The sequence below is a fragment of the Podarcis muralis genome, chromosome 3, assembly GCF_964188315.1.
Source record: "Podarcis muralis chromosome 3, rPodMur119.hap1.1, whole genome shotgun sequence".
In the NCBI taxonomy this organism is placed as follows: domain Eukaryota; kingdom Metazoa; phylum Chordata; class Lepidosauria; order Squamata; family Lacertidae; genus Podarcis; species Podarcis muralis.
Window position 1 is genome coordinate 68110414 of NC_135657.1, and position 23559 is coordinate 68133972.

A 23559-nucleotide genomic window follows, 5' to 3' on the forward strand; every position below is an offset into this window, starting at 1 on the left:
CCTCAGCCGCTGCTCCGCCCTCGAGCTCAGGCCGACGCTTCCCTGTCCCGCCTCGCCTCGCGGGCACCGAGAGGAGGAGGGGGCCGTCCCGCGGGCGCCGGCGAGGGTTAGGTCGGGTCGGCTGGGGACGCCGGTGCGCTAGCGCGACAGGGCTCGTTGGAAGAGCGGAGGCGTCTCCCGCCGAGGGCTCACAATGTCTGGCGTGGGAGTGGGCTCCTGCGGGGGGTCGGGCTCAGGGGCCTGTGGCGGCGGGGCGGGGGTGGCGGCGGCCTCCTCGTCGTCGTCTCCCGGCGGAGGCGGCGGCCTGTCGATGTTCCGCTGGCTGGAGGTCCTGGAGAAGGAGTTCGACAAGGCGTTCGTGGACGTGGACTTGCTGCTGGGCGAGATCGACCCCGACCAGGCGGACATCACCTACGAGGGGAGGCAGAAGATGACCAGCCTCAGCTCCTGCTTCGCGCAGCTCTGCCACAAAGCGCAGACCGTCTACCAGATCAACCACAAGCTCGAGGTGAATTTGTGGAGCGGGAGAGAATAGCTGCCCTCCCCCCCCCCCCCCCCGCTGTGGGCTCTCTTGCGGGGAACGGGACGGAGGAGACGCTCGGGTTTCCCCTCTTTCTTTTCCCCTTCAGAGGCACTAGGAGGAAGCAGATCATGGCCACACCCTCAGTTTCCTATCTCTGAAATGGGAATAAATGGCGAATCCCCCTCCCCCAACTTCCAAGGCAAAGCAGTGTCACCTGCCCCATACTGTGAGGACACAGGCGCCTCCATCAACTCGTGCATAGCGTCTTGGCCTTGCGGTAGAGACTTGGAAACTTTGCCAAGGGAGCAAGGATGTTCGTCTATGGCTCTTCCTTGTAGGCAACAGTTATTACGGTTTTGGTGACTGGCTAAAAATTAAGCTCAGTGTAGTAGGAAGTAATGTTAGGGGGTGTGGCAGAGCAATGTGCTAAAAACCCAGCTTCTGATAAATCTGGGTATAGACTTTCAGAAATCAAATATCTAATCACAAATGGTGTTTTACGTAGTTTTCCAGATTTGGAGTCTCTTTGGATTTCGAACTTTTAAATGTGTCTGTTACATGGTAATGTGAGATTCAAACATGACCCATGACCTCACTGGCTCAGTGGTAGAGCATGCTTTGAATCTGTATATACATGCTCTGTATCAGAGTGGTCTTCATTTTTTCCAGACCTGCGCCCACTTTAATTCCCACCTGGAATTGGAAATTACCTATGTCTGTCTTCTCTCAAACACATTGTCTCTTTTTCAAATGCACCAGCTCTCAAATTTAATACTTTGCTGTTAGAGTGTAGGATTCAATATTATATTTTTTTGGCATGAAATGTGGACAGAGCAGGGACAAGTCACAAGTCTGTGTGAGCACACTACAAAAATCAAGGTGTAGGGCAGGGCTGGGAACCTGTGGCCCACCAGACACTGTCAAATTCAAAATCTCATAAGCCCAGGCCAACATGGTGTAAGCAGTCGTATCGAGAAAAATACATAGTGCAAATGTAGTCTGTATCATAACATGACAAAATAAGCATTTTGTTATAAACTTGTTTCCATCTTTTTCAGGAGCTGTTGTTACAATTTATTCATTGATTTACATTGATAATTAAGCCTGCATTATTACAGTAATTACAGTATGCTATGGAAGAAATATTATATTTTGTTAGATGGAACAAATAACTATATTTCACAACTTTATAGTATTGGGCTGCTAAATCCAAATTATAAGTACTATTATGGACAAGACAGTGGCTACAAACAACATGCAAAAAATTAAGTACATACGATAGTAAGTAGTAGCAGGCATGGGTATGAGCATATTAGAATAAAATGTATCAGTCTGATTATTATCATTCAGTAATAGTTGTAGAGCAGTGCTATATAGGTTAAGTCTGAATAACACACAATTCCAGGATTTTACTATGGTGCAGAAAATTTCATCCAGAATCGGACCATGCCCATAAGAAACATTGGTAGTCTGTTTTATTTCTCCAGGTAGAAAATCTTCATATTTCACCAGAATAAGTCTTCTAGATCTCTCTAGAGGAGAGACAAAACAAGTTAGGGCTGCAGAGATTTAGATGATCATTAACCAAGATTAAGGTGTTGGAGCTGGGCCACAGTACAGTATACTCCTTCCCATTTCTTGCTCTAATTTTCCCACTCACTAATTCTTATAACAGTTATGTTTAAGGACTTATAAGCAGAAAAAGCTCAATATTTTTGCCCTGCATCCCCCCAAAACAGGGCTTTCCTCCTCCCTAAAAAAGCTCAACAACTTTGACCTGAATCCCCCAAAAAGGGGGTAGATCACTGCCAGTCTCTAACTCTGTCTCTTGGGAGTTGGCCACCCCCGGGATAGAACAAAGCCTTCTATAGGGAGTCGTGTATGAGGAGGCTTTATGGAGCTGCAGTCTCCAAGGCAGATGCTTGGGGTGTGAAGAGTGAGAGTCTGCATGTGTGGTACATGCCCACATTTGTCTTGGCCCTCAGAAAATTGGCCAAGAGGGAATGTGGCCAAAAAAATGTTCCCCATCCTTATCTTAATAGTTTCAAATATTGGAGTTAATGATCTTCTTGTCATCAGTTTATTAATCACTTTCTATACAATTGTTTCAAGGTGATGTACAATAAAAACACAAGGCAGACATATATAAAGCAAAACAAAAACAATACAAAATAGACTCTAATGTTGGTACCATTTTAACCCTGTTAACCTGATAAGTTTTCAACTCTGTTTCTAATAGGACTATGCTCAAAATAAATGTTAGTAGTCTGCCTTATACCAGGTTAGACTATTTCTTGGTCTAGCCTAGTATTGTCTACTCTGACTGGCAGTCTCTCTCCAGAGTTTCAAGTTGATAGTCTTTAACATTACCTGCTGCTCCCAATCCTTTTTAACTGAAGAGACCAGAGATTCATCCTGGGATTCTCTATGTTAAAAAAGTGTTTTTGAAACCTCAGGTACGTTTGAAGTTCCAGCACCATATATTGCAAAATATCATCTGTCTAGTAAGCTGCAATGCCATTATTTAGTAACATTAGGCTTTAAGATAGAACTTAGAAACTGGTCCACTCCTGAAATCCTACTTATTCTATAGTAATGTGAACTTACTCTTGTCTGAACAAGTGATTGTCGTCAATTTATAATGTGACTTCAGCATACTAGTTCATTTTTAAAGCTAGCTTATAATGTTCCTCTCCTTTTGTCATTTTTTTATAAGAAGCCCAGTACTCTGACTGTAGAAGTCAACTGTGCTCAGGACATAGTGAGATCATCATGTTATCTTTTTTTGCTTTTCCCCAAGTATTCTTGCATCACAATTCTATATATTCCAAGTTAACACTGCAGTTTGTGTTAAGTGTTGGCTTCTCACTTGTGGAAGGTAATTTTTTTGCTAAATGCTTGTATCTTTCTATAACATGTCTCATATTATTCCAGAAGGTCCCCCATACCATGAGCAGCTTTTAGGGGGCTTCAAGGGTCTGCAGTAAGTACGGAGAATAAAAGAAAATCAGATATCCTGCATTGCAAAAGTGCTTTCTGCTACTGCAGAGCCATCACTGAGTAAACCCCAATGAAGCTAAGTTATTACAAATAAATTTATACCTTTCTTTTGAAGAATACTCACAAAGCCTTTGTTAATAAAAGTTATTTCCTATGGTATTGAAATACTATTAATATTTTATAGATTAGTACATTGTTTTTCAAATTGTATGTCTAATCTTCATATTATTATTTGCGAAGCCGTGAACAAGTTAGGTCCAGGATATCTTAATGACCACCTGCACTCTTATTTCCCAGCTTGGTTGCCTAGTACTGTTAGTTGTTTCCCGTGTTTCCGAAGCCTTACTGGTCTCAACTATGGGTCAGACATTTAGTGTTGCCATTTCCATTCTGTGGAATGCTCTCTCAGCAGAGATTTGGTAGGCAGCGTCACTGTTAACTTCCTGACTTCATCCTATTCAGTTGTTTAATTTTCTTCTAGTCATTTTTGTGAGGTCGTGTGACGAAAAAGATAGGTTTTTCGTGTTCCCCATGCCCCCTCCTATAAGTATGCTATGAGTAGTATGGGGGAAGCACTCAAAATCTAAGTTACATGTTTTTTTGTAAACAACAGGTTTTAAAAAGAAATTCAGAAAACAAGAGAGTGCATAGAATAGGCAGCAGTTAGGTCACTCATCAGCTGTCATTTTCTGTAATAAAGCTATATGGAAATGGTTGTTATAAAACCTTGTGTTTTGAAAGTGCCAGGGAAATGTGATATCCTTACAACAGAGTGCTACCTTGCCATGCTGCTGCAAATGAATATCAACTGTACATTTGCTCCATTGCAATGGTGCTTTTAGATCTATGACTATAGACTTCTGAAGAACACCAGGGTAGTTCTTCAATGAAATAAGTGATAAAGGGAAACAGCTGGAAGATAGCATGCCTCCCATTACCAACCTTTTCCTGCAGTGCACAGTTAAAGGTCCCAGTTGAGTGTATCTCGGTTTGTGTTTGGTCACAGCTGGGCATATGAGTGGAGAGTGACCCTAACGCAAGCCTTGGAAGTCTTTTTAATGCAGAGCTGTTTTTCCTCAGCTTATGATAACGAGAGTCAACCTGGTAGTCACAGTGAACCATTTTTAACTTCTGCCCAGAACTAAATCTTGTGGTGAATCCATAGGTCATTCGTATGATATGTGAAAAAGTGCCTTTGTCCTGAACCTACTGCCAGTCAGCTTTATCGAATGACCCTCACTTGTATTATAAACAAAGTGAACATTTTCTCAATGTTTGTTTTATTCATAATATTATAAGCCTCAGTAATGTATTTCCTTTGAAGTTGTATGCTGAATTTAAAAGAGCCAAACAAATGCTTTAACTAATATGTAAAGGTAAAGGTACCCCTGCCCGTACGGGCCAGTCTTGACAGACTCTAGGGTTGTGCGCCCATCTCACTCAAGAGGCCGGGGGCCAGCGCTGTCCGGAGACACTTCCGGGTCACGTGGCCAGCGTGACAAAGCCGCATCTGGCGAGCCAGCGCAGCACACGGAAACGCCATTTACCTTCCCGCTAGAAAGCGGTCCCTATTTATCTACTTGCACCCAGGGGTGCTTTCGAACTGCTAGGTTGGCAGGCGCTGGGACCGAACAACGGGAGCGCACCCCGCCGCGGGGATTCGAACCGCCGACCTTTCGATCGGCAAGCCCTAGGCGCTGAGGCTTTTACCCACAGCGCCACCCGCGTCCCTTAACTAATATGTACATAGAGTTAAAATAGGTTTCCCTTAGGCACATCACTTTAAACTTTCAGGGTAAAAATAAAATAAAGTATTCTTCAGCTGGTACTTACCTTACTGAAAAATGTGTGTTGGTAGGCTAGATAAGCTGCTTTCAGTTATTCTCTTCGGAGGATCCTGATGATAATAGCTGATTTCTAAAAATAAATTGGTTGAGACTGATGAATTTGATATTTTGTAAAAGGTAGTCACCTTCCTTCTCTGAAGTGATCTGCATTACAGTCTGTTCTTCTGGTGTGGCTTAGGATGTAGTGATATGCTAAGCTGAGTCCCTTTCATGTTGGTATGGTTTTTAAAGTTCTGGTTTGAAATTGTTTTTGCAGAATGGTATGGTATTGTAAGCATATTGCTGTTTATTTCTGTAACATTTTTTATTGTGCAAAATTTATCACAGAGGTCCTCATGACAACCCTGGAGCTCTGCCCACTCCCAAGTGATCTTCTCTTCAGAAGCTCTTCTGTGCCCGCCCCCTGGTTTTCTAAGGCGGTGATACAAGATAGAATCTCCTTTCTGCTGGGATCCAAACTCTTGGGGAGATGGTTGTCCATTAATACTGTTGTTATGGAGAGACCATTTCCTCATTAGATTGGTTTGATGGTGGAGATCCCTCATTGAGTATGACTGAGCACAGTGCCATGTCTAAAGGACTTATTTTGCTTCATCCATTGCAGTATCATCGAGCAGAGTGGTTCTAAGTAGTAAAGAGTCTGTTGTAGTCAGACTTAGAAGGAAGTGGATTGGATCCCTGGGTATTTGCTGTGATAAATTTGTTAAACACTTGGAAGAAAAGTTGCTTGTATCCTATTGTCCCAACTATAGTGTCAAGTTGCAATATCTGTGGAGCTGTCCAGTGTACTGTCTGTTCAGGTATCTTGGAATCAGCTTTGGTTGGTGTTTTCTGAGGAAGTGGATGAGACGATTGAATCAGTGAATCCAACCAACTACAGGTGCTCTCAACCCTTACCTGTAATGGCACATATCAGCTCTGTGGGATGTTTGGGGCATGGTACTATCATGGTTCTATTCCTACTTATAGGATAGGTTCCATAATGTAGTATTGACGAACTTCTGCTCTGCCCTATTGGAGACCACAGGGTTCTATTCTGCCCCCTGTGCTATTTAACAACTTTATGAAGCCATTGAGAGAGGTCACTGGAACTTTTGGAGCTGGTGTGCTGATTATGGTGTGCTGTATGCTGATGATACCCAGCTGTGTTTCTTCATGACATCTGAGTCGGGTGAGGTTGTGCAAGTCCTGGATGTCTATAGCTATATGCCTGCCATTATGGACTGGATGAGGGCCAGTAAACTGGAACTGCATCCTGACAAGATGGAGGCTCAGTGGATTGGTGGGTTTTGATTCCAGAAATTAGGTGATCAACTTGGTCTATAGATGGGACTGCAATCCTGAAGGAACAAGAATGTAGGCTGGGAGTACTCTATTCAATCTTGCCACTCAAAGCTTAAGAGCTTTGGTGGCTTGGAGCAGTTTCGGCAAATTTTGACTGACCTGCCAGTTGACTGTTGCTAGACAGAAGCAGTCTAGTCATAAGGGTGTCTGCTTTTGTAACTTTGCAGTTAGATTATTGCAGTGTGCTCTACATGGGGCTGCTCTTGAAGATGACAAAAGGGACAGAAGCCAGCAGCAAGATTGCCATTGAGAGTCTCTCATATAATCCATCTATGGCTGGTCATAAAGAAATTACAGTGACTGCCAAATGCTTCCTGTCTGCTTTCAATGTGTTAATGATGACACTTAGAGCGCTAAATGGCTCGGGACCTCAGTACTTGCAAGGTTGCCCCTCTCCATATATTTCTCCCTGAGAATTAACATTTGCTAGGTTGGATAGGGTACTCTCTTGTGCGTCCCTCCCCTGGAAGCTGAACATTATGTGGAGATGCAGGAGAGATCCTTTTCTGTTGTGGTGCTCCAATTATGGAATCCCTGCCTTCCTGACACTGATATTGACTGTAAATTGGCACAAATTTGAACCTTACTTTTTTCTTTGACTTTTGGGCCATTTTGAGAGTAGTTCAGTATTTGACCTGCTTGTGCTGTTTGTTGGTGTCAAGCATTTTAGACTTTGTGTTGAATATAACTAGTGCTTTATGGTTTTTGAATTTCAAGGTTTGTTTTATTGATTGTTTTACAGGTATATTCCAACCTGAGATCAACTGCTAATAGAGAAAGTTAGAAATATTTTGACAAATAGTGACACTGATGTTCTAAACATATTAATAGCTTGAAGGCGATTAGAGAACATCAATGCTGTCTTTTATTTCTTACTCTATTTCTGATGCATTGATGCTTCCAAATGTACCTTCCTTCTCTTCTTTGAATCAAATCAGTAACACATCCATAGATAAAAAGTGATGGATCAAGCCCTATTTGTATGTAAGTTTATGTTATAATTAAAAGTTTGTTGAAGTCTAGGAATTGAAGTTGACTTAAAAATTGTATTTTAGAACAACTTTCAGCAATAATCAATATTAATGAGAAGTAAAATTTACAATACACCCAATACACTTTCCCTCACTGGAATCAGTTACTGGCAAAGTATAATCTCCCAATTTTCATATGGAGCCTAGCACTTCTAAAAGCATTACTTACTATACCCTGTAGTTCATGTGATTGCCTTGGAAACCCTTAAGTTGAATGGTAGGATAAAAAAATCTTTTTAAATAATACAGTTTTAACCATCTTAGTGATTCCTGTAGTGAAATGTGCACATAAATCTTGTTAAAGCTGTCCAATCTTTCCCCCCCTATTTAGTTCAGAGGAGATCAGTTTTGCTAAACAGTTGTAAGCAACAAGTCAGTTTTTAGCATTTGACTTCCTGTTGGCAAATTGTACATCTAGACTGTATGTTTGCGCAAGATGGCAATTATATCAGCAAGACTTGCTCAGTCATTATTGTTTGCAATTGGCGGAGTGTCTTTTCTAAGCTCTTACAGCTATGAAAGAGTAATCAACATAAAAGAAAATAGTGATCATGAATTATAACACACCACTGTTTAGACTACTATAGCCTTTCGTTTCTTGCAGTGATAAATTGTAAATGTGTTATGCTACAGTTTAACAATGCCTAGTGTACTTGGGGGTTGGTCTTCTTCCACCCACACACACTCATCAGCAATAACCAAATCAAGAAACAGTTAAGGTAAAGGCTATTACATTCCTCTAGGCTTTCCTAAAGCACAGTAAGGTGTAGGGTAATCCACTACTATTTTGTAGACCAGGCTTCCTCAAACTCAGCCCTCCAGATGTTTTTGGCCTGCAACTCCCATGATCCCTAACTAGCAGGACCAGTGGTCAGGGATGATGGGAATTGTAGTCTCAAAACATCTGGAGGGCCGAATTTGAGGAAGCCTGTTGTAGACTGACATACCAGTAAGAATAAACAAGCAGGAAACAATTGACTGTTAGCTGTGTTAAAAGATCACAGGATATTAACTGAATCATATATTTGTATGCTGTTGATGCCCAGTTGAATGTTAAGGCTTACTAGATAAACTAAAAGGCCTCTGATATTAAACAATTTACATAGCAGAAAGCAAAAGCTAATTCCCAGCTAGAGGTCTTTCATTGCTGAAACACATTAATCAGCTAGCGGTTATGCTAAATCTTTAACTGTCATTAACCTTAGAATTTTACCATTCCAACTGTTAGAATATGATTTGCCAAACTTGCTTGGAACTTGAGCATGAACATTCTTTTTCTCTTTCAGTATGTAATATATTTCTGATTGGTTGTGCCAAACATTCCATATATGTTATGACTCGGTAGGTCTGTTCCTTAATATCATTGTGTATAAATGACCACTATTCCTGTATGACAGGATTTTAACATGTTATTAAAGGGTGGAATCTTCTCACTTTTTCAGTTTATTCCATAATATTCTGTTCCCGTTATTGATCAATCAGTTTGATTCAATCTGTGTTTAGGATTCAAGCTTGCACAGATTGAAAAAACTTCTTCTTAAGCGGTTTTGTGACTATGTAAAGAAACCTGTGTTATTTGTTTGGTTTAAAAGCTGGTGGTTTACACTAATTTGAAGGACAGAAAACATCCAGAGTCAAAATATCTTTTTCTATAGACTTTTTAATCATGTGGATTATTGAATAACTTATGTTCCAGGCACAGCTAGTGGACATGAAATCAGAACTGACAGAAACACAGGCTGAAAAAGCAGTATTAGAAAAAGAGGTGCACGATCAACTATTACAACTCCATGCCATCCAGCTTCAACTCCATGCAAAAACTGGTCAGAGTGTTGACTCGGGGACAATAAAAGCAAAGTTGGTGAGTACTAGTAACAGGAAGGACCTATTTTTTACATCAGAGTTGTTACTCCAAACTACTGTATTTACTCAAGTCTAATGTGCCATCAAATCTAATGTACACCTCAATTTTCAGAACCTTTAAATCAAAAAAAGTATTTGCTGGTGAATGTAAATGTGCCATCAAATCAAATTTTCCCAATGTAATTTGGCCAAAAAAGGTGAGCATTAGAATAGAGTAAATACGGTATTTTATTTGTATGCATGTGTGCTCATAGAATTCATCTTCCGTCTTTCTGTATTATCTAGGAAGCAGTTTATCTAGTTTATCTGAATGTCACTTGCCATGGTTAGGCTTGCTACCTAAGAGACTGTTAAATCTATTAGCTAGAGATGTAAAATGAAGTGGAGCCCCCCCCCCCATCAGCCCAATTTGGCCTTCCAAGACTATCCAGTTGACCTGCCAAGCCATCTTCCCTACACTGGGCATCACATATGAAATCACATAAAGGTGGTGCTTGACCAAAAGGGGCTTTGCAGGGACCGTGCACCTTGTGACCTGTTATGCAAGTGTCTGACAAGCTGCTGGTTGTTGGATCCTTCTGAAGCACTGCACAAAGTGTATGAGAAGTGCTGAGAACAGGGATTACAAAACACTTCGTGCATCACTTCCCAAAGGCCCAACAATCATTTTGGGAATTTGAGAAGTGCTGTGCAAATCTTTTTCCAAGAGCCAGTTTGGTGTAGTGGTTAAGAGCGGTAGTCACGTAATCTGGGCAACCGGGTTCGCGTCTCCGCTCCTCCACATGCAGCTGCTGGGTGACCTGGGCCAGTCACACTTCTTTGAAGTCTCTCAGCCCCACTCACCTCACAGAGTGTTTGTTGTGGGGGAGGGAAAGGAGAATGTAAGCCGCTTTGAGACTCCTGAGGGGGAGTGAAAGGCAGGTATCAAATCCAAACTCCTCCTCCTCTGCTGCTGCTGCTTCTTCTTCTTCTTCTTCTTCTTCTTCTTCTTCTTCTTCTTCTTCTTCTTCTTCTTCTTCTTCTCCTCAGTGCTTCCCTAGCACAAGGCAACCAGCTGATAGCCAGGAGTTGGGGAAGTGCTGAGCTTTGACAGGTATCGATCAACTGATGTCATTATGATGTCAGTTGATGACTAATGAGTAGCTCTGACCACCCCAATTGGGTGGAGGAGCTAGAGAACTGGCCCACTGGACCAAAAAGATTCCCCACCACTGATGTAGAGGATTCCACTGTCATAGTTAGAAGTTTTTAGAGGAGGATTTTTGCATCTCCTATTTTTGTGGATTGAATTCAGTATGGAATTGAGGCATGCAAGTAGCACACATTTGGATAAGAGCTTTCTAAGTGCTTGTCCAGTTATAGTAGCACATCATGTATTTAGTGAACTATCTGGTCAGTCGAATTCCAGTGTGCTAGGGGCTGCATGAGATTTTATTCATGGCTAAAGTCAACAAATTTTGGGCTACTGTATCTTAGCATTTTATTCACATACACTTAGAATTAAGAACTGTGAAATAAGTTTTGTGAGCCCAAAGTCCCCTGCCCTTTATAGGAACACATGTATACCTAGCAAGTTACAATTTGAAACCAAGGAGAGTTTCAAAAGCACCATAAGGACATCAGAGCCCTGCGGAATCAGACCAAAAGCCTATCTGGTCCAACATCCTATTCCCACACAGTGGTTGGCTAAAGAAATCAAAAGTTCGAGTGCACTAGTATAGGTCTTATCAATGAACCTGAGTAGCAATCTGAATTCCAGACATACATTTGAAGTGATTGATTATTTGATTTAAAATCAGATGGTCAATCAAAAGTATAAAACTTCATTTTGCCAAGAAACAAATATCAGTAACTTTTGAGGGTATTTGTAGGAAATGCTTAGTTTATGTAAAAGGTGTGATAACGTACAAAATCTGCTGCTCATTGTTAGCTGGAAAGGCATACTTGTTTTTCAGTTCCTGCTAGTTCTTGTTCAAACCATATCAGATGATGACTGTGCCCATGAAAAAGAAGGAAGAGGAACTGAAAAAAAGATAATCTCCAGACCAGTCTTCTTTTAAAATTCGTCCCATCAGTATTCACATCTCTTTTTAAAAAAAAGAATGCTTGTTGCAGTGCAGGCTTCGATTATTTGCTAGTAAAATCACAGTTTCTATTTATTTGGAGACATTTCCCCATTTCACAGTGTGAGAGAAATTCCATTTTCAATGAGCAAGTATTTATAGTAACTGTCTTCTTTGTAACCATGGATCATACAATTTGATTACTGCTTAGATTGAGAATCTTGTCAATGTATGGCCTTATAATTTTGATATTTTTTTGGGGGCCAGTATTTCTAATTACTAAACTTTTTTTCTCTCATCCTAAGTCTGCCCCTTCTGTGGAGGATATGGTAAGTTCACTGGCTGTCTTCATCTGTGTTTAATTCAAAGCAGTGCAGTAGTTTTCTGCAGAGCTGCGCATATTAGCCTGGAGAGTTAGTGCCAGTGAATGTCTGCTAGATTCTTTCCTTTCCACAGTCTCTTAGCCAAGTCCCTGTTTATGTTCAGTGTTCTTTTTAGATTTGATGCTCTTTTCCACTCAACATGCATGTCTGTATTGCTGCTGTTGATTGCTATGACTAATGTGGGAATTTTGAAGTAAAGCTTGGAATTGAGTCTAAATGTAGCAGGTTATTAAAGATTGACTTTGATCGCAATCCAGAGATCCAAGCGACTAACTCTGTGATGCACTCAGGCTTTCAACAAAATCAGCTGTGATGTGGCATGGCAGTCAGCTGTTCAAGAACCAAAACGTCACACAAAGTGCAGTGAAACCCAAAATGTTTGTCTGTTTTTTTGTCCAGAATCCACAGTGTTTTAAGAATACCTATATGTCCTATAAAACAGCATGGTTTTTTTTTAAAAAATTGTCACATGATGGTATATTTATGGAGCATTCTATTCCTACCTACCCTTCAGTGGTTGCATTCCAAAAGCCAATGGCATGATGGTATATTTTTGCCCAGGCTGCCATGATATATGTGCAGAAATTAAAAATGAAAGTAGTTTATGAACTTAACTTGCAATTTTTAAACTTACAGCTACTTAGAAACCTTTATAAATCCTATTGGAATATAGACAAGAAATTGTGAGATTCAGTGTGGTTTTTCTAGTGTATTTCAATTTTAATCAGGAAAACTTCATTTCTCCATTCCTGTACCTTTCTGTAGTGTAAACATTGGGTGATATCCACTCTGTCCATTAGGAATGAGGAGGATAGAGAGGGAATACATTCTCTCTTTACTTTCTCTGCTACACTATTCATATTTATTAAAGTTTTCTCATGCTTTGTCCCCTTCCCTACCTTTTTTTCTAAATAAAAAGCCCCAGTTCCTTAAGTCTGTGTTGTTCCCTGGCAATTAAATATGCCTTGGAACTCCAATGCTGGGTATTATGTTTGTGTGTTTAAAAAACCACTTTATTTTTAAAGAAGCTTATTTTATTTTCATCAGTTCATTTAACATGCTTGCCATATGTCTTAAATATACATAATTTTAGCCAACTAGTTGCCTTTCTTCTTCATATTTGCAATTCTTTTAATAAGCAGTGCCATGCTGTATTATCCTAAATTAGCTGCTGTGTCATAAAAACAGTTTCACATTATGATAGCTCAATTGTAGTTAGTTAGTTCTTCTTGAACAAATGTAGCTTTCCAGACTTGTCCCTCAAATTGCCTTCTGATGCAGTTAGATACGTAAAACATTAAGATTTGTAAAATGCTTTGTGGCATGAATATTTTTCTACTCACTTGCAAAACCGTTGTAAATGTGTACACGCAGATTGTATCTAAATGTTGTGCGTCATGGTTTTTTCTGTGAAATTAAAGGTTAGACTAAAGATGCTTGCAGTTTTCATATCCACATAATAGGAATGTTTAGCTTGTGGCTAAAATAACCAGGGTCTTTGCTTCGCCAGGAGAGAGAACTTGAAGCCAACAAGAAAGAAAAGGTGAAAGAAGCTCAACTTGAAGCTGAAGTGAAGCTACTTCGGAAGGAAAATGAGGCACTTCGTCGACACATAGCTGTGCTCCAGGCTGAAGTATATGGGGCAAGACTCGCAGCCAAATATTTAGATAAAGAGCTAGCTGGAAGGTGTGTAAAAATTCAGTAGCTTGCGATGGACATTTGGGACAGAATTGTTGTTTAGGATCTCAGGGCACATGCCTGATCTCAGGGTACTTGTGTGGACCATATGGGGGATGTGGAACAGTAGAATATAAGAGCTTATCAGGATAGTGCTGAACTGCTATAAAAACTATCTGTAGTGGGAGAAGATAAGGACCGGGATTCACAAGGTCGGACTTGGGTTGCTTCCAAACATGGGCAATTTAGCATTCTGCAATCATTCTAGTTCTACTTCAAGCTGGAAGTGGAATAGCAATTCCGCTTCCCAGATTCTAACTTTATGTAGTAAAGTGGACAATTCCCCTTTCCTGAGCTTGAAACATTGGAAGGGGGTTATTTTCATTGGGACCTGCGTGTGTGGTTTAAATACTCCCTCCTCACTGCACTCCTGATCATGAATACAGGGGGAAGGGGGAAGAAACAGATACAGAGACAGTGCTATCTGAACCAAGGTTTTAAGTGATTGACTTGATTCTTGGAGAAGAAAAATGGATCATGTAGAAGGAAGAGCAGTTTACCTGGCCAGAGTGGCAGGTAGACCATCTATACCTGGGAAAATTGCACAGCTCAGCCATAGAGGGATTTTTTAGCTCTGGAAAAAGTCTGCAGCTGAACAGGTAAAATGTGAGGGATATGTTTTACTCATGACATTATGCAAATACTCCTTAAAAAATGAGTGAACAAAGCATGTCTATTCCGCAGTAAATGCCAAATGTGGAAGCAGCCTTAAGCTAGGCTATGGAAGGGTATGGTACGGCACCCTCCCCACTTTCTTTCCCTATTATTGCAGTGACTGTAAGCCATTTGATTATCTCTTTATTGGACTTGAGAACATGGCACTGGGAGAGCAAATCAAAGAGTAGTTTGAACCTCTCACTTCATACATATCATGCTCTTTTCTCATTATGTAGGGTTCAGCAAATTCAGTTACTAGGCAGAGATATGAAAGGACCTGCTCATGATAAACTCTGGAACCAGCTGGAAGCTGAAATCCATCTGCACCGGCATAAAACTGTGATCAGGGCATGTCGTGGTCGTAATGATCTAAAGCGACCCATGCAAGTACCCCCAGGACATGTAAGCTTCTTGTTTTCAACATTTGTCAATATAATGTTTGTACCTTTAAATGTATGTCGACATTGGATATATTAATATATCTGTTGCCATTCAAAACTGAAATTCTTCTTATGGCTCAGATCAATGGGGTAGAAAAAGGAATTCCATTTTTTGTAGATTAAATTACAACACTATTTTATCACAGTGCATGTAAAGACTGCATTTTTCCTTTTTTTTACTAACTCACCTCAATAGTCAAAGGGAAGAAATGTTGAAATTGTACATACAGTCGTACCTTGGTTGTTGAACACCCTGGACTCAAGATGTTTTGGCTCCCGAATGCCGCAAATCCGGAAGTGATTATTGCGGTTTGCAAACGTTCTTTTGGAACCTGAACGTCCATTGGGGCTTCTGCAGCTTCAGAACCTGCAATTTGGTTTTCAAATATTTTGGAAATCGAACGGATTTCTGGAAAGGATCCCATTTGACTTCCAAAGTACAACTGCATATGAAACTTAAGGAATAATTATGATATTCTGTATTGCGATTTGGAATAAGTGAATCCTAGTTAGTGACACAGGCTGCAGTCATTACTTTACTTACCTGGGAGTAGGACTTATCTCTGAGTAAACACAGTTAAGATTGTGCTGTAAATAAAAAAAGGTATTCAATATTGAAAGGGTTCACAGCATTTACATCCACATCACCCTTAATTTATAGATGTGAGAATCTTATTAGGCATTTTGCTTTTTAAATTCTGGAGCTCAGGATAGTCCATTTGATCTTTGCAATAACCCTGTAAGTAGGCTGGGCTGATATTTAGTGTCTGGAATATAATAAGCATGTGAGCTTCATGACTGAGTGGTGATTTGAACTTTGGTCCTTCCTGTCCCAACCTATCCTCTGCACTGCATACTGAGTCTCCCAAGCTCTTGAACATACAGCCTGTTGTTCAGAGGTGGTGAAACACATGGGGTTTATAGTGCTGGCACAAAGGAATGCATTGCTTTTTTTGTTTACAACCTTTCAGGTCCTAAACTGGGCCCCCAAAACAACCTAAAAAACTTTCAGTTAAAAAACACTTGTGGTGCTGGAAGTTATAAGGCCTGTTGCTCTGGTACTGTGGAAAGGGGAAGTGAGGGTGGTGGGACTTATTCCAGCCTCTTAAACCCCATCAAAATGGAAGTTTGTATCCTTCAACTTCTGGAACATCGCTGTGACTTCCAGAACTGTAACAAGGGTTTTCTCTAATTGCTTTTTAGTGCCCAAAATTTGTTTAAGTCTGCTTATCTTGAAGCCAATGTAGGAAAAACCTTTGCTTGTGCCACATCAGCTAGGATCTTGGATAGGGCTGAGGTGCATGTGTTCTCCTTTCTAAAGTAATCTTTAGAAAGGTTATTTTCTTATAGCAGCAATGTCTATAGCATTCTGAATTTAGAGATTATTTTGTCTGTAGTGATAGTGTCCTGTGAAGCTCTGGAAAACTTTGAAAAAGCATTTTCATAGCTGTTTAATTTTTTTTAAAACTAGGATCCAGATTCCTTAAAGAAGAGTCAAGGTGTTGGTCCCATAAGGAAAGTTCTATTGGTTAAAGAAGATCACGAAGGACTGGGCATTTCAATTACCGTAATATTTGAATTTATTTCTTTTTCTAGGATTCAGTGTTTACTAACAAGATACTTAACATTTTATTTTATATTTCCTGTGTGTCACACTGGCCCATGTTACCTATATCAAATGCTTGCTTTTGTAACTCTCTTATAAATGCCACTGAAAGAACTCAAATTTTTCATTATGCTTTTGTGAAATCTCTGCTACAAATGCATTATAAACTGTGCTATACATCAAATGCGCAGACAAATACTTATTTGTTGAAGAGCAGCATGAATTCAACACTTTTGAAATCTACAGTGAAGAACATACACAGTGCTAGGCTATAAATAATTTTGAAATTGTGGCAATCTCCTGATTTGTGTTATGTCATTGTGATAGGGTGGAAAGGAGCATGGTGTTCCCATCCTCATCTCTGAAATTCACCCAGGTCAGCCTGCTGATCGATGTGGAGGTCTGCATGTTGGAGATGCCATTTTGGCAGTAAATGGTGTTAATTTGAGAGATGCCAAACATAAAGAAGCTGTAACTATTCTTTCGCAGCAGGTATTTTATATTTATATAATGAATACTGAACTGTTAATATGCATATATACATTTGGTGGGGTTTGGCCAATAATTTGGGGCAGGGCCTCCTGACATTTCTCCATTTCAGCTCTATGACTAAGGATTTTGTGTGTCTGAACACAAGCACTAAGAGGAAAGGTTTATTAATTACTGGGCAGCATACAGATGCTCAGTAGTGGAGCCACATACTTTGCATGCAAAGGACAGAAGGTCCTAGGTTCAGTCCTTGGCATCTCCAGACAAGGTTCGGAAAGATTCCTTCTCTGAAACCCTGGAGAGCCCCTGCCATTCAGTGTAGACAGGGCTGAGCTAGATGGACCAGTAGTTTGACTTGGTGTAAGGCAGCTTCCTATGTTTCTAAGATAGGGCCTGGGGCAGATTTAGGGGAGCATGACCGGTTCAGTTGCACTGGACGCTGCAGGGGATGCCACAACGAAGATTTAGAATGGAACATGAGAAGGGGCGTGGGGAGCACCAAATTTTGGCGTCACACAGGGCACCACTTAAATTTGAGACCCGAGGTCCACCACTGGTAGGGCAAACATTCTGTGTGAAGAATTACTGAAAGTGCAAGTTTCACTAGATGAATGTTTTGGAGGCTCTTAAAATTGACTGTATTGCCATTTTCAAAAAACAAACAAACCCAGTTTCCATACATGTAAGTCACATCCAGAATTAAACTAAAGTTGAGCAGTAGTCCATTCATTTTGGGCCTTGCTTCAGAGTGTCCAGAAAGTCCTTCCAAATGTTCTTATTTCAGCGAGGATTATCTGGATGAATATACTCTGCAGGCATGTATTACTAGACTTGATCTGGCTTTTCTTTTATATTAGGAATATTTTTTTTTACTATTCTGTTGTATAGCTATTCTACACATTGTATAGTTCTGAGTTTTCATATTTTAAGTGTTCTGAATGGACTGCCCATTCTTAGAAGCAACATAATCTTCATTTCTGTATTCTAGAGAGGGGAAATTGAGTTTGAAGTTGTGTACGTTGCTCCAGAAGTGGACTCAGATGACGAAAATGTAGAATATGAGGATGAGAGTGGACATCGTTATCGTCTGTATCTTGACGAATTGGAGGAAGGTGGAAACTCTGCTTCTAATAGAAAATCTGGATGTGGAGATGTCAAACAATTGCAAGGTAAATGTTCTGGGTTTGCTGTTGTTTTTTTAATAACTAAGGTACAACATTTCAAGTAAAACTTGATTTTGTAAATTTAGATTCAAATGTATGGATATGCTTAGGATGATCTGTCCTTAGATTGGGATGGCAGTTATGCAGTTGTGTCACAAAATGCAAGGTTAAACCATATATGTTCTTGGCAAATATAATGGTTGGGCAGGATGGCAGCTCATCGTTTTCCTTTGCTATTTTTGTCAGAATATTGCCATATTTTCCTATATTCCCATAAAGCAGACTCTTGATTAGAAATTGTAGGTATCTTCTTCCTTTCATCTTTCTTGGTGACTATTTTTGTGATGTGATTTAAAGATTTCATATTGATAAAGTTCATTTGGTCAAAGATTAATGCAGCACAATTTTCAAAATCTGGATTTGCCAAATCCCTACCCATAACTTGGGGGTGCCTCTGCATTGTGTAGGCACTTCCTTGTTTTGCTGGTTAGTGGAATTTTCTGTTTTGTGTGGTGTTTCTGTGCTAGTTGGAAGGTCTTGTTAGAGGGGAAGTGGAGAGCCATATTAATTCCTAACTCTCTGCAAGAGCACATGTTGATGGGGAAAAGGTGGTTTGGCCTGCAGTAGTTCCTATTCTTCTTAACTTGTTTTATATACAGTCCATTTCTAGAAGTCTTGGAATTTCTGCCTTCCTGTGCAGCATTGGTGCATGTTTTCTCCTTATCAGCAAAAATTGTTGGGTGGGTCAGTTTGTAAACTTTAGGATGCTGTACTATAAAATGTTACAAACATTCTTTTCTCTCTTTTGCAGTGTTTGATAAGAAAGCAAGTATTGATGGCCATGAAAATGGAGACCTAGGAAATTCAGTTGAAACAGAAGAGACTATATCTAAACTAGACCAATCTGCTGAAAGCTTAGCCTAAAACCACCCCTAACTCATCAGTGGGACTGGTCTCTTCCTCAAGACAGGTTGTGTAGACCGTTCTGCATTCAAAATTCCACATAAAATGATAAAGGACGATTAAAGGGATAAAGAGAAGCTGTGTTGCTGTTGCCTGGAAAAAAGCTGTTCTGTTGGTTACCTCAGGGCTTCATTATGAGCGTATCTAAATGTGTAAAATTTCCCATTTTTCTAAGAAGTTGCACGTCAGATGAATTTCCCTTGAATTATAAGCACCAAAGCATGTTGTTTCCAAAGGCTTTTCTTGAATTTAACTTTGGATCTTGTTTATGATAAAAGGGATAGACTAAAGCAAAAGAACTTTGACACTTGGATCTTCTGACTAATAGCAGAAGCAGAAAATTGGCATTCATTTGATAGAGAAGTAGATTTTAATGACCATATATAAGGGAGACATGATTTCTCAGAGGTATATTCCTGACCTACCTAGTTGCTTTTAAAATGTGTATTGTAAAAAGGTAAACTGCAAAGTCAATTCATTTCAGATTTTCACAATATACAAAAATAAGTTTGGTTTAAAACATACACATACAAAACATTTTAGCTGCTAAATATTTATTGTGACGTTAAATCTCTGAAATAGATCCTAGTGATCTGTTCCTGAGATGTTTTTCAGCATTATTTAATGCAGCATATATATATATAAATGTATTCCTTTAAACTCTCTTGCCAATCAATGCTGGATGTGAAGTATTCTCCAAAGGTATTAAACAGAATACTGTTAATTTTAAAATGCAAAATAAGTGTAAAATTGGCCTCTTGGAATTATGTCTGCCCTTAAGTGTAGCATGCTCAACTTACAGAATTCTATCATTGGGTGGCTACCATTCTATGTGAACTAAATTAGGATGGAGTTAGATGACCATTCTTTCCACTGCATAGTATGTTTTACAGTTGCCACACAGTGCCATCTACATGACCCTGGGCTGTCTAAAGGAGCTCTGTGCCCTACAGGCTAACAGTACTGTTACACTTTTGACATCCACAGAATGGGAGCTCAGAAGTGCATCATGCCTTAGATCCTTTAACAACCTATTTCCACATATATCCCGTCCACATGGATAACTGTAAAGGTTGCTGTGCATTGGAATGAAAATGTGCCTCTAATGCAGTCCAAAAAGTTTATAAAACATTCTCTGTAGGCATGGTTTTATACAAGAGTTGCTAAGAGGGGCAATTCAAATTTTTGATTTAAATCCTTTGCTATAGGAACTGATTCACTTGACACTCTTAAGATGGTAAGATGGGATGATGGTGTTGGATACATAATAAATCATTTAATCTGTGGCTAAATAGTCATCTGATTGCTTCAGGCTGTGTCCAGAGAATGCCTCATCATACCATTTTTACATCTGTTTTTTTAAGATGTATTGCAGTGTTGCAAGGCAACAGGAAAGCGATTGCCCGGTTGCCTGTCGTGTGTTTAAAAGTCTGTAGACCACCAGAACTCCATGTGATTAGATCCCTTGTGGAAGGTGTTCTCCAGTTATGATCGTGTCATAGCAATTATCATTTCCATCCATAAATGCAGTGCTTGCCATGTCATTGGTTACCCACGCTGTGCTATATTGAGAGGTTTGGATCAACTGGCCCTTAGCAAGTGGGAATTGAGTGCATCCTGTATCTTGCCAGGTGATACTTAAGACTGTGCAGGATCACGTACCAAATTTGTTACAGTATAATAGTCCTAGTATTTTACAGAACTACGGTATATTTTTTTAAACCCCAAATGTGCAAAATAGTTTTACACCTGAATGCCAAAGGCATTTTTAGAATCCATTGGGGGTTGTCTTGGCTAGGTTGCTGTTCAGTTATGTGTATGTGTGTATGTATATATATATATGTATGTATGTATCTATATCTTATTAGAGCGCACACTCTCCATATGCAAACAGTTAAAAACCATGTAATAGCTTTTATTATAATAGGATAAAGCATGAAACGCCTGCTTTCCATTCATTGTTCTGCGGGCCATTAAAATGTAACATGTAAAGATGTATTTTGAGAGTGCAAATAATGTAAAATGACAGCTTTGTAAGTGTTTTTATGGAATGTACATAAATTGAGAGCGAGTGAAAGGCATTTAGTGTAATGTCAGTTAACCTAATGTTTAATGTTAAAAAACCATTGTGTTGTAGAACACAGTTAAACTTGTCTCTCCTAGGTGCACTATATATATACATATGTTTATAGAGAAATCTTTAAAATGTAAATACTTTATGCAAAGATTTTGCTATTTATAAATTCTTTAACTGTTGCTCATAAAATAATTTTTGTGTGTCATTTTGCTCATGGAACTGTATTTGATTTGCAGTAAAATTTTATAGCTGCTCCTTTAATACTGTATATTAAAGTAATCTTAACCATGATACTGCCTCCATTGCAAGCCTAGTATTTTAAGCAAGCCATGAAATTGGAAAGGCTGCATTTTCTGCTGTTCATGGATGTGCCTTTGCCCTGCCATATGAGGCTGTTAAGCAGCACATGATGTTTTTTGGTGTATATTACAAAAACATTCCCTGTGTATTGCTTTTCATTAGGGAATCTAAAGGGGAGCAAAATGGAGAGTTGACATAGGAGCACAGTGTTCCTACACAAGCCTGTTTGTGTCAGTAGGACATGTGCGAAAGAAATTACCTGCTATCCCCCTTTTTTAGAATGAACTCTCTTCAATGTTTGCTCCATTTTGCACTATTTCTGAGCATGTTGAATCTTAGTCTATCAAAAGATCTTTCCTATATCCCTTGTTAACAGTAATCCCGGGATTATCTGTGAGAGAATGTTACTTTCCACTCTCAAGCGAAGAAGCATGTTCTCCGCTTGATATACTTTTGTTCTGTCTGAAGTGACAAAAATGCAGACCTTTCTCTGTTGCATTTGCACAACTTCACTATTTATTAAAATCAGGCTATTGTTGAACACTGTTTGCTGGTGCTGCTTTGTTCTCCTTGTGACGGTATCACTGCACACAAGTCAGTGAACGGTTGTAAACGGCACTGATAAATAACTACACAGAAATTCCCTCAGACACTTCCCATCATTGTTTTGTCTAGGCACACTTTGGGAAAGCCCAGACCTCTGAAATTTTGCTCTGATGCTATTGTGAATTATTGTTATTGTGTGACTGCTGGGCAACTCTGGAATTCTCCCCCCCCCCCTTCCCTTAATAATTGTCTGAGCTTCTGGGCCTCTTATTTTTCTGGGCCATATAGTCTTGAGGGAAAAGAACTTCATCCTTTGGGGTAAATTTCTTTTCATTTTAAAAAGGAATTCAGCCCAAAGGATGAAGTTCTTTTTCACTGGAGAAAATGAATTTCAAAAGGCACTTTAAAAATCCTGTGAAGGAGCATTTTTAATCTTCATTTTCAACAAGTAAACACACATTTATTTAAACAAATGCAGTGAAACATGTGTTTTAATAGTAAACTATTGCAATTTAAAGAAACTTGGCTTTTAAATTTTTTACAAATGTCCAGAGCTGCAAAAGAATTGTTTTACAAAATCCTGTTCAGCACCAAATCTATGGAACAGGCTGTCTGCCTCTAGTTGAAAGGAAGTGGACAATGGCAAGCCACGGACTACAATAGGCTGCGCTGATTTTTCCATAGGAATTGCTCTCTGGTAAGTAGACTGCAGCCTAAGTTGGTTAGTTTTAAAGGTGCTAACAAGGGACCCCCATACATTTGCAGCCCCATGGGAAATAATAATTCCCTTTCCATGACTTCTACATCTCACCCCGCCCCCCGAATGTGGAATTAGGTGGAGGGGTATTAAGTGCCCTAAGGCCTGGGAGACCAAGAATGGGATTCAGTGCAACACTCTTCCATTCATCTATTTGTGCAAACATTCCAGTTTTCCAGAGGCAAAGACATTCCCCATGTACTGTTCTGGGGGCGTTGCTAGACCCTCACTGCCAAATTTGGGGGAGGGTGGGGAAGCCTTATGCAAATGGAAATCCTTGTGCTGGGCTTTGCTGACACGGCTGGTGATGTGACTCCTACCCCAGAATTAAATTTGCCATAAAACTCCTGGTGAGACCTGGGGCCAATCATTGTTGCTTAGATTTGCGTACCTCACAACATGGTTGTGAGGATAACCTGGGGAAATGAAGAGCTTTGAGCTGCTTGTAATAAAAGGGGGAATTTAATAGAGCAGATCTTCAGCCTCATGAGGCCCTTAAAGTAACAGGTCTAATTAAGCCACAGACATTAAGCAGCAAACAAAACCTGTTTGAAGGAAGAGCAAAATATATCTAGCATGTTGGTTTTGGTTTTTAACCTTTTCCCATTTCTCATGTAGCTTTGAATTCCAGGAAATTCAAAGCCTGTGTCTATATTTAAAAAATGTCAGAAGGTGGCAGCAAATGCTTCAGATTTCCTTCTCGGAAAAACGCTATGACAAAGTGTGTTAAGTCCTTGAGTGGGATCCAAAGTACTTCTCAGTCTTAGCTT

At 39.8% G+C, this 23559-nt stretch overlaps 1 protein-coding gene across 2 annotated transcripts; it reads left to right on the top strand.

The window, feature by feature from the left end:
• The first annotated feature begins 193 nt into the window (after window positions 1-193).
• On the top strand, window positions 194-22027 carry GOPC (golgi associated PDZ and coiled-coil motif containing). Of its 2 annotated transcripts, XM_028723263.2 has the most exons (9): window positions 194-508; window positions 9442-9606; window positions 11977-12000; window positions 13565-13740; window positions 14685-14850; window positions 16360-16455; window positions 16822-16986; window positions 17972-18152; window positions 18958-22027. In XM_028723263.2, exons 1-9 carry the CDS (start codon window positions 194-196, stop codon window positions 19068-19070), a joined length of 1401 nt encoding a protein of 466 aa, XP_028579096.2. In that variant the 3' UTR covers window positions 19071-22027. The 2 variants fall into 2 exon arrangements, with proteins under 2 accessions (XP_028579096.2, XP_077782185.1); XM_077926059.1 differs by lacking the exon at window positions 11977-12000.
• The last annotated feature ends 1532 nt before the right edge of the window (window positions 22028-23559 follow it).